The sequence below is a fragment of the Onychostoma macrolepis genome, chromosome 12, assembly GCF_012432095.1.
Source record: "Onychostoma macrolepis isolate SWU-2019 chromosome 12, ASM1243209v1, whole genome shotgun sequence".
Lineage (NCBI taxonomy): Eukaryota > Metazoa > Chordata > Actinopteri > Cypriniformes > Cyprinidae > Onychostoma > Onychostoma macrolepis.
Window position 1 is genome coordinate 2,795,324 of NC_081166.1, and position 17,294 is coordinate 2,812,617.

General features: G+C 35.8%; 1 protein-coding gene across 5 annotated transcripts in view; it reads left to right on the forward strand.

The window, feature by feature from the left end:
- LOC131551104 (PH and SEC7 domain-containing protein 1-like) overlaps positions 1-17,294 on the forward strand; it is a 67,134-nt gene that overhangs the window by 24,895 nt on the left and 24,945 nt on the right. For all 5 annotated transcript variants that reach the window (XR_009273698.1, XR_009273697.1, XR_009273699.1 and 2 more), the window contains 5 exons: positions 3,353-3,544; positions 8,100-8,180; positions 8,714-8,826; positions 8,926-8,984; positions 11,531-11,620. Coding sequence is in view for 2 of the 5 variants with exons in the window: in XM_058793772.1 (XP_058649755.1) it covers positions 3,353-3,544; positions 8,100-8,180; positions 8,714-8,826; positions 8,926-8,984; positions 11,531-11,620 (535 nt within the window). In the remaining 3 variants the exon portion in view is untranslated. The remainder of the gene's footprint in view (positions 1-3,352; positions 3,545-8,099; positions 8,181-8,713; positions 8,827-8,925; positions 8,985-11,530; positions 11,621-17,294) is intronic.

The following is a 17,294-nucleotide window of genomic DNA, read 5'->3' on the forward strand; positions in this document are numbered from 1 at the left end:
TATAGTTTGAACTAAATTTCAGTTTATTTAGTTTGTTCTTTTTCCACTTCAACCTTAACTAAACGAAAATGAGAAACAGGCTGAAATATATATACAGTCATGGCCAAAAATATCGGCACCCTTGGTAAATATGATCAAAGAAGGCTGTGAAAATGAATCTGCATTGTTTAATCCTTTTGATCTTTTATTTTAAAAAATCACAACAATCTGACCTTTCATTGGATAATAAGAATTTAAAATGGGGGAAATATCATTATGAAATAAATGTTTTTCTCTAATACACCTTGACCACAATTAACGGTACCCGTTTATTCAATACTTTTTGAAACCTCCATTTGCCAGTTTAACAGCTCTAAATTTTCTCCTATAATGCCTGATGAGGTTAGAAAACACCTGACAAGAGATCAGAGACCATTCCTTCATCCAGAATCACTCCAGACCCTTTAGATTCCCAGCTCCATGTTGGTGGTACTTCTCTTCAGTTCACTCATGTTCTACAGGGTTCAGGTCAGAGGACTGGAATGGCCAGCAGAAGCTTGGTTTTGTGCTCAGTGACCCATTTTTGTGTTGTTTTTGAGGTTTGTGTTTGGATTATTGTACGGTTGGAAGATCCAAACATGGCCCATTATAAGATTTCTAACAGAGTCAGTCACTTATTGATGTTTATCTGTTGGTATTTGATAGAATCCATGATGCCATGCGTCTAAACAAGATGTCCAGGACCTCCAGCAGAGATATAGGCCACAACATCAAAAATACAGCAGTATATTTCATTATACACATGGGGTACTTTTTATCCCTGTGTTCACCAAACCCATCTTGAGTGTTTGCTGCTAAAAACTCTTCTTTTTTTTTTTTTTTTTTTTTCATCTGACCATAGAAGCCAGTCCCATTTGAAGTTCCAGTCGTGTCTGATAACTGAATATGCTGGAGTTTGTTTTTGGATGAGCGAGGAGATGTTTTCTTGAAACCCTCCCAAACAACATGTGGTGGCATAGGTGCTGTTTGACAATATTTCTTTAAGGTTTTCTGACTCCGAGACTCAACTATTTTCTACAATTCTTCAGCTGTGGTCCTTGGAGAGTCTTTAGCCACTCAAACTCTCCTCCTCACCGTGCATTAGGACGATATAGACACACGTCCTCTTCCAGGCAGTTTCGTAACATTTTATGTTGATTGGAACTTCTTAATTATTGCCCTGATGGTGGAAATGGGGATTTCACTGCTCTAGCTCTTTTCTTAAAGCTACTTCACTAATTTGTGAAGCTCAATTATCTTTTGCTGCACATCAGAAATATATTCTTTGGTTTTTCTCATTGTGATGGATGAATAAGGGAATTTGGGCTTTGTTTTCCCTCCTATTTATATTTCTGTGGAACAGGAAGCCATGGCTGGATAATTTCATGTTCATAATCACCCTGCAGTGCTCAAAATTGTGAATATGAATGGGAATATACTTCATAGATATTTTACTCATAAGAATTTCTAGGGGTGCCAATAATTGTGTCTAACGTGTATTTGAGAAAAACTTTTATTTCATAATGATATTTCCCCCCCCATTTTAAATTATTGTTATCCGATGAAAGGTTAATATTTTTTTGTTTGTTTTTTTTTAAATGAAAGATCAAAAGGATTAACGATGCGGATAAATTTTCACAGCCGCCTTTGATCATATTTATCAAGGGTGCCGATATTTTTGGCCATATTTATCTACCTAGAGATAGATAGATAGATAGATAGATAGATAGATAGATAGATAGATAGAGATATATATATAATTACAAATTTATAATATTTTTTTTTTTCAGTTAATGGTGTTTTTTTTTTTTTTCCTCAAGTAATGAAAATAGTGGTAACACTTTAGAATAGGGAACACTTATTCACTATTAACTGCGACTTTTCCCTCAATAAACTCCTAATTTGCTGCTTATTAACAGTTAGTGCGGTAGTTGTTAAGTTTAGGTATTGGGTAGGATTAGGGATGTAGAATAAGGCATTAATATATGCTTAATTACTACTAATAAATAGCTAATATTCTAGTAATATGCATGCTAATAAGCAACTAGTTAAGAGACCCTAAAATAAAGCGTTACCAAAATAGTTTTAGATATAAGATTCAGTTAACAGTAATAATCCAGATATGGAATAAATAGTGATTTGCCACTCTTGTCTCTTTAAGAAGTGTTTCTGCGCTTCTAGTCATCTTTGTGTGCGTTTCACTCATTTCTGCCCATGGTTTGTTTTTCGTGTGGGTTTATGAGAAATTTTGTGTGGGAAATGGGAGAAATGTTGATTTTTTTTTTTTTTTTTTTTTTTTAGGAGAAATGTTGCCTTGGCAACTAGCTGAAATCAAATAAGATTTATTTATTTTATTTTTTTAATTTGTTAATGTTTATTATGTAACGTTTATTTCAAGTAATAAAAAAAAAACAATGGCTTTAGTTTTTAGTTTTAGTTTGTCAACGCTAATAACCCAGATATGGAGTAAATACTCATTTGTCGTGCTTGTCTCTTTAAGAAGCATTTCTCTGCTTCCAGACGTCTTTGTTTGAGTTTCACACATTTGTGCTCATGGTTTGTTTTTGGTGTGGATTTAGCATGAGTCACTGATAAGAAGGGGTGAGATGAGGACTGCTGTCCCACGTTCATTTATAGAAACCAGAGGAAATCGGATCAATAGGGTGCTATAACAGTTTAACACCATTACAAAATGGAAATTATTTCTGACTGTAAAGCTGTTTGTGGTTGTTTAGCTTGGTAACCACAATTTATGCCAAAATCCCAGATACTACATTTACATCAGTGTTACTAGTGTCAAATCACTATCATTTCATGTCATGCATAATCTCCTTTAAACAATATGTCTGGATATTTCTGTCATTTAGTTGAATGTGTTTGAAGAACATTTGTTTAACAAGGATTTTGGTCACTACGTAATTCTCATACTTCAATTTGTAATGACTTTATGATAATATTATTGAAAATGTGTCAGAACTCACCATACATTTTTAGTAAGCTTATATACCTTATAATGCTTCTTATCGGAAAGTACCAAGCTACATCTTCCTAGTCTATTTCTGTTTTCATCCTTTAAAAAAGTGGTGCAGTGGTTCTGTAATGTACGGAGTGTAATGGTAACGTATGATTACCATGCTTATACACAATGTATTTGCATGGTACTTAAAGTTACCATCAAAAAAACAAACATTATTTTCATTGAGAAAATTTAGTTAAGGATTTGATTGTGTTGGGAACTTCACGTCTTTATACAAAATGCATGTTCACCAGCTGTGCTTTCAGAGGTCATTATTGGCTTCAGCACAGCAGAATGATGTTATTTGTGTTTGTTCAGAGAGAAATCTCCTCGCTTTGCTGTGGACCCAGATTTGGATCAGGAGCTGAGCGAGCGTTTGGGTTTGGGCAGTAATGACACTCTCAGTAACGGTAACCGTGCTGATCTGGACTCTGCCAAACGTCTGGCGAAGCGTCTCTTCAACCTCGACGGCTTCAGGAAGTGCGACATTGCACGACATTTGAGTAAAAAGTGAGTAAACCCTCTTCAAGCATGTTATTTCAGTGTTATTTAGTATTGCTAGTCTTGTTACTTTTATATATATATATATATATATATACTTTACAATAGTTTATATATATATATGGTACTTAACAATAGTTTCATTTGTTAACATTAGTTAATAAAAATTTTAATGTTCATAATAGTTCACAGTGCATTAACTAATGTTAACAATTTTAATGTTAACAAAGTAATGTAATGCAACTTGTAAAGTGTCACCATAATGAAAATTACTAATATGTGGGAAAAAAAAAAATATATATATATACATACATACATGCATGCATACATGCATACATGCATACACACACACAGTGGGGAAAAAAATATTTGTACGTTTGCCCACTGACAAAGAAATGATCAGTCTATAATTTTAATGGTAGGTTTATTTGAACAGTAAGAGACAGAATAACAACAAAAAATCCAGAAAAACACATTTCAAAAAAGTTATAAATTGATTTGCATTTTAATGAGTGAAATAAGTATTTGACCCCTTCGCAAAACATGACTTAGTACTTGGTGGCAAAACCCTTGTTGGTAATCACAGAGGTCAGACGTTTCTTGTAGCTGGTCACCAGGTTTGCACACATCTCAGGAGGGATTTTGTCCCACTCCTCTTTGCAGATCCTCTCCAAGTCATTAAGGTTTCGAGGCTGACGTTTGGCAACTCGAACCTTCAGCTCCCTCCACAGATGTTCTGTGTGATTAAGGTTTGGAGCCTGGCTAGGCCACTCCAGGACCTTAATGTGCTTCTTCTTGATCCACTCCTTTGTTGCTTTGGCCGTGTGTTTTGGGTCACTGTCACGCTGGAATACCCATCCACGACCCATTTTTAATGCCCTGGTCCTGACGGTACATGGCCCCGTCTATCGTCCCTTTGATGCAGTGCAGTTGTCCTGAACCCTTAGCAGAAAACACCCCCAAAGCATAATGTTTCCACCTCCATGTCTGACGGTGGGGATGGTGTTCTTGGGGTCACAGGCAGCATTCCTCCTCCTCCAAACACGGCGAGTTGAGTTGATGCCAAAGAGCTGGATTTTAGTCTCATCTGACCACAACACTTTCACCCAGTTCTCCTCTGAATCATTGGCAAACTTCAGACGGCCTGTACATGTGCTTTCTTGAGCAGAGGGACCTTGCAGGCGCTGCAGGATTTCAGTCCTTCACAGCGTAGTGTGTTACCAATTGTTTTCTTGGTGACTATGGTCCCAGCTGCCTTGAGATCATTGACAAGATCCTCCCGTGTAGTTCTGGGCTGATTCCTCACCGTTCTCATGATCATTGAAACTCCACGAGCTGAGATCTTGCATGGAGCCCCAGTCTGAGGGAGATTGACAGTTATTTTGTTTGGGAATAATCGCACCTACTGTTGTCACCTTCTCACCAAGCTGCTTGGCGATGGTCTTGTAGCCCATTCCAGCCTTGTGTAGGTCTACAATCTTGTCCCTGACATCCTTGGACAGCTCTTTGGTCTTGACCGTTGTGGAGAGTTTGGAATCTGATTGATTGATTGCTTCTGTGGACAGGTGTCTTTTATACAGGTAACAAACGGAGATTAGCAGCACTCCCTTTAAGAGAGTGGATTCTCAGCTGGATTTTGTTGTTGTTGTTGTTATTCTGTCTCTCACTGTTAAAATAAACCTGCCATTAAAATTATAGACTGATCATTTCTTTGTCAGTGGGCAAACGTTCAAAATCAGCAGAGGTTCAAATAATTGTTTGCCCACTGACAAATATATATATATTAGACAATTTTTCAGTTTTTTTTTTTTCTATTTCTATTTAGGTTTAATATGTTTTAAGCTCATTTTTAGTACTTGAACATTTGAAATGTTGCCATGTCAACTGACTGAAATAAGTTTATTTAGGTTTTCCGTCAAGGTTTTTTAAAGGGGCGGTTGATTTGCGATTTTCATTTTTTTTACGTTAGTTAGTGTGTAATGTTGCTGTTTGAGCATAAACAATATCTGAAAGTTGCGGCACTGAAAGTTCAATGCAAACAGAGATATCATCTTTTAAAATTCTGGCAGTTTAATGCCTACAAAACGGCTCGTAGGGACTACAATGAGTTACTTCCCGGGTCCTTTACGTCACGAACCCAGATAAACCTTGCCCTCGGGAACATGTAACGAAGGAGGCGAGGCCATGTTGTGCTGCTTTAGGGAAGAGGAAGAGAAAACTAGGGGTGCACGTAAAAATCTATTCATAAATGAATCACGATTGTCTTTTAACGATTCTAATGGATTCACAAGTTTCAAAATCATATGTTTTAAAGCAGCTGTTCTTAATACGGTTACTCACGTCGCCCTGCTCTGCACACACTCTGCATCTCTCTCTCTGTGTCTGTCTCTCTCTCTCTCTCTCTCTCTCAATTCAAGGGGTGCTTTATTGGTATGACAAAAACTATACATTTGTATTGCCAAAGCAATTGCAGCTGGGCTACTTACAAATAGTGCATATATGTATTAACAAAGAAAGAAAGAAAAAGAATAATAGTAATAATAATATATAAAAAGTATTACGCATGTAATGCAAAATGAATTTCTAATGTAAGTATATAAACTAGAAAATAAAAAATAAAAAAATAAGATCAGGGATTAGACAGATTTACAGAAGCAAAATGTACATCTAAGTAATATAGCAGAGTAATATGGTTTAATATAATCTAGATGAGCTGGAAACATCAGATCAGGGCAGATTGAGTGTTTTCTCTTCTATGGTGACAGACAGACACATATTGAGCAGCAAACTCACAGCAGTTCTTGTGTTCTCCTAAGAGATACGGCAGTTTCTCCTGGTCTGAAAGAGTTTTAAATGTCGGATGGATCTGCTGTATTTTATCATAGAACACTGTCCGTGTATTTGGAGCATTCTGTTAGGAAGTGCAGCTCTGTTTCCATCTGATTTAGATCACAGTGTGAACACAATCTCTGCTTGTGTCCGCTGAGTCTGTATCTGGTCAACGTGCTTCTGAGTTTCTTATCTGACACTGTGTACAGATACTCTGCCATACTGTACTCTCTCTTTAGGGCCGAATAGCATTGCATCTTACTCTGTTGTTGTGTTTGTGTTTGCCAGTGAGTGATGTAACTCTGTTTGATTTGTGCAGTAATCTGATTGATTCTGATGATGTGATTCAGAGCATCAGTAGATGTTAGTGAAGCATCAGGACTGAAGCTCTGGATCAGCTGAGGGAAGGGGTTGCTTTCTCTCTCTCTCTCTCTCTCTCTCTCTCTCTCTCTCATTCAGATCGTCAGGTCAGCTCCAACAAACTGTTCCAATTATACACTTATTTTCACATACCTATGAGAAGCGTTATACATGCGCATCGCGTGTGGTTGCCGTACTGTATTAAAGCTTTAATCAGGATAAAACCGTATATTAAAAGCTAACAGAAGCAGTAGCACTTACAAATAACAGCATATCTAAAAGTATGAAACGACAACAAACAAACATACCATTAAAAGCCGTGCTTGCACAGGTTCTGCACGATCCTCTTCACTAATATTCTCTGGGTCTCAATAGGGCTCAAATTGATAAGCAATATTGACGACGCCATTGTTTACAATACAACCGGAGCACATGTCGCTGAGCTGAGGGGCGGGACGTTTAGACGCGCAGTAGAGGCGGTTTAGCCAATCACAACACACTGGACCAGCTAACCAATCAGAGCCAATCATGTATTTCTGAAGGAGGGGCTTCATAAAAGCAGGAAATAATCGGGGCGTTTGTCAGAGAAGGGACAGAGCGGTGTAGAATAAAGGTAAATTATGTGAAAAATAATGTATTTTTTAAAAAAACGAAGCATGAACACATGTTTGACTGCACCCCATAAACACAATCAAGCCTAGGAAAAAAAAGTCAACCACCCCTTTAATTAAAAAAATTAAAAAAAGTTTTTTTTATGTAAAATTTTCATATTATTTCAGCTTTATTTAATTTAACAAAATGATTTTTAATAGTTTCAGTTAACTATAACAATTACACACATCTTAGCAATTCATTATGCTGTAATTTGTATTCTTGTGTATTCATGCATTTTTTGTTTTAATTTTAAATTTTTTTTTATGTCAGAAACGGAGCAAGTAATTACTTTTTTTTTTCTGAACACAATAATACTTTTTGTGGAATAGCATGTGCTCCTGTATTGTTCACAATAAAATCAGGAACATGTTAGAAATAAATGCAGTCAGTTTTGATTTCATGTTGACTTTAAAGTTTGAGCATCTTCTCTCTGACCTTGTGTTTTGTCCATCTCTGACTGTCCTGTGCTGGTCTCTGTGCCGCTGTTATATAACGCAGGACTTCATGCAGCTTTTATTCTCTGGCTCTGCTTTTATTGCTCACAGCATCTGTACTTTAAGAGCTCTTCTCTCTCTGACAGGTGCATCATGGGAATGTTCATCCAGCGGTGTATCTCTGACAGGCCTTGGTCGCGTCTGTCACCCTTCCTCCCGTGTCTCCCTTGTTTGTTCTTGCATTGTCATCCTCTTTGACTGTCTTTTCGTATCTGACTCCTTTTTAGCAATGACTTCAGTCGCCTGGTGGCAGAGGAATATCTGCGCTACTTCAATTTTACTGAAATGACTTTGGACCAAGCACTAAGGTCAGCACATTAAATATGTAAATGAAAAATGATTTTCTTTTTGTTTAACTACACACAAAAATATCTGTCTCTCTGTCTATCTATCCCTACATACACACAAGTTGTGTGTGTGTATATACACATTTTTGTGTATATTTAAAGTAATATTAACAAGCAACAATATAATTATATCTCTTGTGTGTTAATATTATTCTAAATTTATACATTTATTATGTTTATTGTGATATGTTTACTAATATTATACTTTATATACAAATTATGTAATATATTGTGTGTGTGTGTATTATATTATTTGTATATACAGTGAAATAATATTATTAATGTTAATAAGCAATAATTTACTACTAGTAATGGTTATATCTGTAATACTAAAGTTCTAACTAAAAAATTATTTTTCAAGTCAATTTAGAAATACTGGACACCTAAATTAATTTTAGCATTTTACATTTTCTATTTAATTTTCACTTGTATAAATTGACATTTTTTTCATCATTGTGTCAGGGCATTTGTTCATTATTGCTTGTGTTTTTCAGGGCATTTCTGCTAGAGTTTGCTCTGACAGGTGAGACGCAGGAGAGAGAGCGGATCTTAGCACACTTTTCCCGTCGATATGTGCAGTGCAATTCATCTCTCACGCTATCTGAAGGTACAGCTTGTGTGTGCTTGTGTGTGTGTGTGTGTGTTTCACATGATAAACACAACATACATGTGTAAATATGTATTTGTGTGTGGTTGTGTCTCACAGACAGTGTCCACACGCTGACCTGTGCTCTTATGCTGCTCAACACAGACCTGCACGGCCACGTGAGTCAACTCTGAAATCACTGAATTATCACTTCACCACACAGACAAGAGTAATGCAGGGTCAATCTTCATCTCAACAACACTGCAGCAGTGCAGTCGCACACATCCAAGAACATGCATTGGGTTTCCAAAGGCTGAGACCCGAGACATATTTTTCCAGTTTATTACATTGTTTTTATTGCAAATGATATTGTCAGCATTACAATTTGAGTGAAAAGGTGAATTAAAAATATACAGTAAGTGAATTTAAATCTTCAACAGAGGCAGCAACAGGAGACACAAATCACTACTGATAGTAATTTTATGTGCCTTTTTTCACTTTTATTAGTAGTTTTTTTTTTTTTTTTTACATTTGTTTATCTTTATTTTTATTTTATTTTTCAGTTTTTCATTTTAGCACTTCAACTTAAATTTAGTTTTGAAGGTGATATTTCTATTTTTTGATTTCTGTTTGTTTTTCATGTAATATTTATTTTATTTTTGTTTTTTATATTTCTATTTAGCTGTATTTTTATTTTAGTTTAAGTAATTTTAGTACTTCAACTTAATCTTTTTTTAGTTAGTTGTGAAGGCAATATGTCTGTTTTTGTTTAGATTTTTAGTTTTTTTTATATTTCTATACATATTACTGATTTTAGTACTTTAACTTAAACATTTCATTAAGTTGTGACGGCAAAATTTCTATTTTCTTTTTTTTTTTTCATTTCTTTTTAGCTCTTTTTTTATTTTAGTTTTAGAAAGTGTACTACTTCAGCCTTGCAAAATTTATTTAAGTTTTTTCCATTTAAGTTTATATGTAATATTTATTTTTATGTTTTATTTTATTTAAGCTTCATTTTAATTACCCAAAACTAACCAAATAGTTATAGTATTAGTTTTTAGTTAACAATAGCAACACAGCAGGAGATTCAAATCACTACTGTTTTCAGTAGTTTACCATTAACATGTTGATAAGCTATTAATGCAATACTCTAATAAGCATAAAATGCATAGTGCACGCAGATATTGGATGCAATATTCAGTTTTAAGTTAGATACTTTACCATATTTTTTGTATTGAAGGGATAATCAGTGTAGTTTTAATATACGTTTTTCTGTACCATTTGAATATGTGAGCTTGTCAAAATGCATTATGCATTTTTTTTCTTGTAGCTTTCCTCTGAAAATGCCAGGGAGAAATGATTTTTGGAGCAGCAGTTTTTGATTTATGAAATAAAATAAGTTGCTACCATGTTGCTTTAATAAGGACTGATATGATTGTCTGACTTTTAAACTCACGTCCATGTGATAGTTTTTAAAGGATTTCAGAGTTTGTCATGTTTGTCATGTGTAATTTATGTTATAGAATAAAACATGAAAGTCTGTTAACCGCCAGTCTAAAAGCCTATTTGAAATACTCAAGGGATCCTGTAGCGAATTAGCCTTCCAGCTTGGCCTACAAATTGACGTCAACAGCTCTATATGCTCAGAAATACTGTTGCAAACAATAATTCTGACTTCTATCTCAGTGTGTAAGAACAAAACTAATAATAAAGGAAAAAAACAGAATGTAACTCTGTGGAGTGCAAGCGTTGTTTAACCCTTCATCTCTGGAAAAGGCAGGGAGATGGACGTCTGGAGGGATCTGTGGTCTGTCAATCACTGCTGATGTCTGTCTGCTGGCAGGATATTTAGTGTGGCTCCTGTGCTTTTGTTAAAGGGTTTAGGGCCGTCAGCGAACACATGATGCCTGTTATAGGCCAGACTCGCTGTCGCCATGGTAACAGGTTTATGGTCCTGATGAGAGCTGTGAGCGATTTCAGCTTTCCTCTGATGAAACTCCTCAGTCCACAATACCAGATGATGTATTCCAGAGCCTTTCTGCAGCTCCAGACATTCATATATTCATGCTCTCGCAGCTTAAATGTAGGACATCTCATGCTGACTTTCAGAGGCGGAAAATACCAGACTCTGACATCTCATCTGAAAATGTGCAAGAAGTTACAAACTCATACACTTTTTGAGGCCCTTTTAATGCATCAAAAGCCAAATGTGGTGACGAAATGTCCTGGAAATATTTTATAACAAGAATCGAAGGGAAAAAAAGGAAGGAATTTTGGTTTTCATAAATAAAATTAGGCTTATTTTTAGGTCCATTTAAGTTTTTCTGAATTATGGTATTGTCTTCATGAGTCATGACTATTAAGTACATTTTCTGCCAATTTTTTATTGCCAAAATCTAAAGAAAACCTGTCTAGTTTAAAAAAATTTAGATTTTCAACGTATACATTTTGCAAAATAACTTCTAGATTATTACAAATACTAAATAGATGGATATATTTGTTTAGCTTTAATTTTATTTGTTTTAGTCATTTTAGTATTTCAAAAATATTTAAAAAACAAATATTGTTTTTGCAAATAAATAAAATACTTTTTTTTTTATTATTAAATCAAATATTTAAATTTATGTATTTTATTTATTTTATTGTATGTAAAAGTCAGAATGCTGTTGATTTCTGTTATTGCGCAGATGAATGAGGACTAATAACAGGTCTTTTCTGTTGGCAGAACATTGGAAAGCGAATGTCCTGCACTCAGTTCATCGGGAATCTGGAAGGACTAAACAGCGGCCATGATTTTCCTAAAGAACTCCTTAAGGTACTGTATATTTCATAAATTGTCCACAGACAAGATCTGCATGTCAATAGACCATCTTTAGTAGATGATTCGAGATGTTCAGCAGGTGTGTTGTTCGTACCTGTGTGTGTGTGTGTTGGCACTGGTTGTGTGGTCATGTAACAGCTGTGCTATTATAGCGTTGAGTGCTGCTGTGTGTGATTTGAAGCAGGAGAGATCTGTGTCCCGGTGGGAAGCGATGTCTTTAGTAGGTCATTTATTGGTTTATATTATTAGATTAGTGCTGTAATGTCATTGGTAGGAAACGAGGGATGTTTTTCTTCCATTCATTAACCCTGCAGGCACATTCTGAACTAATCAGATGAGTTCTTGAGTTAATACTAATGAGCTAAACGAGGTTTAGATTGGTTTTAGGGCCGAGAGCGGCTGCACTGTGTGTGTTATCTGGCAGGAGATGTTTTCAAGCTGCTGCAGAACTTTAACAATATTCACTATTTTTTTTTTAAATAGAAAGAATATTTTTACATTAGAGGGCTACTGGGAAGGGCATTTTAAATGTTCTTACGTGTCATGAAAATAAGCTCATAATGCAAAAATGAAAACTGTATTAAAGAAGTTGGATATTATATTTTATATATAGTGGGAACAAATTTTAATTTTAAAAAGAAAAATGGCAAAATCTATATATTATTTATCTATTTCTTTGCTTAATTGTATGACACGAGCAAAAACATTTTTACATTACAATGTGCTTAATTGTCATGGTCATAATAAATATAATGTAAAAAATAAATGTGCTTAATTGCATTTTAAATGTGCTTGTGTTATGCTTATTGTCATGCAAATATGTCTCTGTATATATATATGTAGTTTTAACACTTCTGGGTTTATTTTTTTACATGGGAGGTGGAAGGTCAGGTTGTGAGATACTTTTTGTGCATTTTGCACATTCCATGCAGAAAGTGTTTATGCACATTATATGTACTACATACTACAGTCATAGACCGATAATTATGATGGTATGCTATTCTGAACATGGGTTTGCTTTTGGTTCAGTCTGGTTTGCAGTGACCCGTCCTTCAAAAGTGGCCTCTTTGCAAAGCCGCATCACATTGTGACTGGAAAAAGGCAGAGAAAATCCTGTTTTCCATGGCATGAATCCTTTGAAATCTCAGTGCTCTGTTAAAGCCGCAGCAGTGAGCTGCTTGTGTTTCAGTCCTTCATCTTGTTGATGAAAACACTGACTCTCGCTGGGACAGAAACCGTCTGAAGAGCGAGAGACGAAGCGAGGGAGAGCCGATGGAGATCGCTCTATGTTCTTGCTGTTCATGCAAAGTGTTTTAAATCAGTCCGTATAGCTTTTATGACGACCTCTCTTTCTTTTCTTTCCCTCCGGCGATCCTTTTCTCTGTCCCTCGCAACATCAGTTCTCACACTCTTGCCTCCTACTCGTTCTGCTTCTCTCATTTAAACTCAACAGCTGAGCAGGGCAGCTTACATAAGCACATTTCACTCGCACATTGTCATATAAAGCAAAGCTGTTATTGTGAGGTGCTAATTATTGGACGAACAGGGTTATTGTTTAGTATAAAATGGATTGTTTTGGCTCTAAAATCTGATTGGATGAGCTACTTTCAAAGACGATTTACACACACACACACACACACACACACACACACACACACACACACACACCAGTGAGGCACAGCAGGAGAATTATATATGGATGCGGTATGTTGCTAGACGCTATTGAAACAGTAAATAGCCTACAGTTTGTGCTTAATCATGGGTTCTTTGATTGATTGATTTATTGACTTATATAGCCACAGTAAGTAAAAATAAAACTAAATAAATATTATATAAAATAAAAAATTAAATAAATTAAATATAAATAAATATGAATAAAATAATTAATTCATAAAAATAAAAGTAAATAAGTAAAAATGTAATTCATAATCATGGGTTCTTGTGGCTTGCTTGCTTATTTTATTTATGTATTTTTTTTTTTTATGAACCTACTTACTATATGCTATTATATAATATATGTAGTGTATGTGTGTGCATAAAATGTTTTATTAATTTTTAGAATTATTGTAATAAGAAAAGAATAATATTATATTAATTTATATATAACAATCTTTCTCTCTCTCTACACAAATATACATAGAGACAGAGAGTGAGTGTGTGTGTGTGTTTTCTCCTTTATTTATAATATGGTTTAAATTATGCTTTATAATGTTATATCACTAATTTATCAAATTAATTTTGTGTTTTTATTTTATTTAGAGGCTGTGTATTTGTTTATTCCTAAAATAACTTATATTTCTATTGTTTAATAAATAATTTTGTATAAGTTCCTATTATATTTCGAGTGTGGGAATGTTTTTTTAATTTATTTACACTGTGAAGTAAACACTAGCATCCGAAGGCTAAAGCAAGCAATGTATTGTGCACATGCATTTATTCAGACAAAATTATTTCAGGTGTTTACATTGAGTCACATCTGTGATGGGGAAAAAAAGAGGTCAAATGCAAAGATTTTCTGTGTGCCCCGCTGGAGGCATTTCTTTAGTGCAGCGGTGAAAGACGGTGGATTTGTGCCTGTCTCTCACACGTGGGTTGCTTGTGGGCTTTTGCACACGCTGGTGAGGAGTGCTTGAAGTGCGTCGTCGTCATGGAGACGGAGGGGTGGGGCCAAGGCTATGGCACTGATAGGGTGGTCACGGGCTGACGGCGACCCATTTTACTGAAGAGATAACGACAGCTCTTTCCTGTTGAGCAAACTCCCTCAACTCAGACTGAGCGGCTCATCGCTTTGTCCAGCCGAGACGGCCGTGCAGGTGACGTCCATTCAGTCCCTGCACAGCGTGAATACTGTGTATCATCCAGGTCAATGAATTGCATGATTGAGCAATAATGGTTTTTTTGAGTTTTCAAATTTGTTGAAAACAGTTTGAGTAAAGATGTGCAAGGAAATGCTTGTTTAAGTTGAATTTAAATTTCATTTCATTAAAGCAAAGGGAAACAAACTAGATTCATATAAAATTTTCTGTTCAACTTTTTACTCAAGTAATGCTAAAATTTTAGTCTTTGATATTAAATATTTTCGTAATGTTCTAGGATATTAAATCTGTAAAAATGCAGATCACTTCTACCCAAGATATATTTTTGAATATGTTACAATAATGAATAATAAATTAGCCATATTTAAATGCATCTGCAGTTCAAGTGCAAGTGTAGCTGTATAAGGGCCTAATCATTATACTTCATAAGAAATACATGCTTCTTCTGAAACGACTTTTCTTTTGATGTTACCAAGCATATCTCATATAGAGACTTATACATACATGTGTTTATTAAAGACATTTTATTTTATTAATATTATGTATTTTATATGATATTGCATAAATATGAAATATTTAGTAATAAATGTTAATGTTATGATAAATACAGTGTTACTTTAGTTAAAAAGAAAACTATTTTCTATGTGCATATTTAATGTGCTTAAATAAGGATATGGATATTTATTTATTATTTTTATGACTTAATCCATTATGAATTAACTAGAAATATGTGAAGTAAAATGGCTTGAATTTTTTTTTCATTATTAAAAGCATACACATTAGCAGTAAATATGCACAGCAAAATAATGACAAACCTGTCAAGAAGATCATATTGTATTTTACCCCAAATTAAAATTTAAAAAATCATTGCCGTTATTGTAATGTGACAAAAATTAATCGAATCAAATAAATAAAAATAATAATGATTATGTAATTTCAAATTTTTTTTTTTCTTTTGATTGTGGTGTGAAATATGAGCTGAATTTGGTTTAATGAGCTTCACCCCCATCTCATCTCAATGCTTTTTTTATATTTTTTTTTTTATAGACTGTATTTTTATAGACTATTCGCCAGTCACACTTAGTTTTATGAGGTTCTTTGTGTTCATCTCTCTCCCCTAATAATTCCATAATTCCATGTTCTCCCCTCTCGCTGTCCCACCTCTGAGCACAAGTGCTGAATGTTAATCAGCATTCAAAGCGAAGCAAGCCGTGTGTGTGTGTGTGTGTGTGTGTGTGTGTTTGAGGGAGCTGGATCGCTGTGATTGGCTGCCTGAAACCTGAAAGAGAGAGAGAGAGAGCTAGAGAGCTTGCAGCCTCCTCCGAGTCTCTCTGAGATTTAGAGACTTTCCATCTGCGGAGCCTGAAAGATAAAACAGAGCGGCAAAGACGACACAGGACGACGAGAGGAAGTGGACATTTTCTGATCGTCCACGGACACGTATCTGTGACTCAGTTTGGAGGAGACCGCATTCGCACGCACTTCCCAAAAAATCCGTCAGAGCTATCATGGATCCCAGATGGACTGATAGATAAACGGATGCAAAGGGGAGTGATGCACATCTTCTGAAAGCGCTTGGTCCTTCCAAGAAAGAAGAAAGAAAACCAGCTGAAGCTCAGAAGCAACAGGCTCCCATCTGCCTTCATCTCGGATTGTTTAGCATTGATTTTTTTTTTTTTTTTTTTGCATTGCGTGCTGAATTTGTCTCGTCGTTTGGGCCGGTGCAGGTGTAGGGATTCCTGTGTGCCGCGCTGACCGCCTCTGTCTGTGTCTTTTGTGAGGGCGTTGTGTGTGTGTTTCATGTTTTCTCCCGGTTTCCGTTCGCCTCATTCCATCTGTCGGATCCCGGCTGTTCTTTCACACTTCTGAAAGCTTTACTTGCCATCTGTGGCATCACTGTGTGTGTGTGTGTGTGTGTGTGTGTGTGTGTGTGTGTGTGTGTGTGTGGCCACTCTCTGGTTGCAATGTTTAGCTTGTAGAAGTTGGTGTTGGTAATCGACTGTTACATGTGTTCAGAGTCAGCAAGGGAAATATCATACATTTCAGGATCACTGTCCTTCTTATTTTGCTCTGAATTACTTGATTCACAAACGTAGTGTGTAATGTATTGTGATATTGTCCTACAGATGGTCGCAGACACCCTGTTGCGTTGCTGAACATGTTTTGTATTGCTTTCATGTTTAAGATTAAATATTAAGACAACAGTCTCAAGCCAAATATGGTTTTAAGTGATCGCAAATCTGTGCTGGACTTACAAACCTGATTCAAAAAACGACCTGTAACACTTATTTTTCTCATCAGTCTATCTAAACACTTGGATTTTCCTTCATTTAAGCCGGATTTTCTTGCTTTTTTGTCTTTGGAGTTACCTCATCTGTTAACAGAGGAAGCCATGTTGGGTTTTTTCATGCGTTTCTTGTATTGAAGATTCACATTTATGCATTTGGCAGATGCTGTATCCAAAGTCACTCACTAAAGTCAGTTCTTGATTTATCTGGGAATAAAACCCACGACCTGTTTAAGCTTTTTTTTTTAGTTGAACATTTGATGCTAAACATTGGAGTGAACTCATTTGAAGATCCAAACCCCACCTGGAGTTGATTATTTCCCATAGTGCACCACAGCCTCAAACATGATTGGAGTGAACAGTCTGCACTCGGCCGGGCGCTTGCGCTCCCGCTCGCTCTGCTCAGTCCGATACGGGCGAGATTTCCGTATGATGGACCCGTTCCGTTACCCGCGAACGCCCAGATCTCGATCGCTCAAACCTCTGGTGTTTCCAGACCTCCTGGGAAAAGCTCAAGATGGACAGAACCACCCGCAGGCCCGCAAGAGGAAGAGGGTAACCTTGT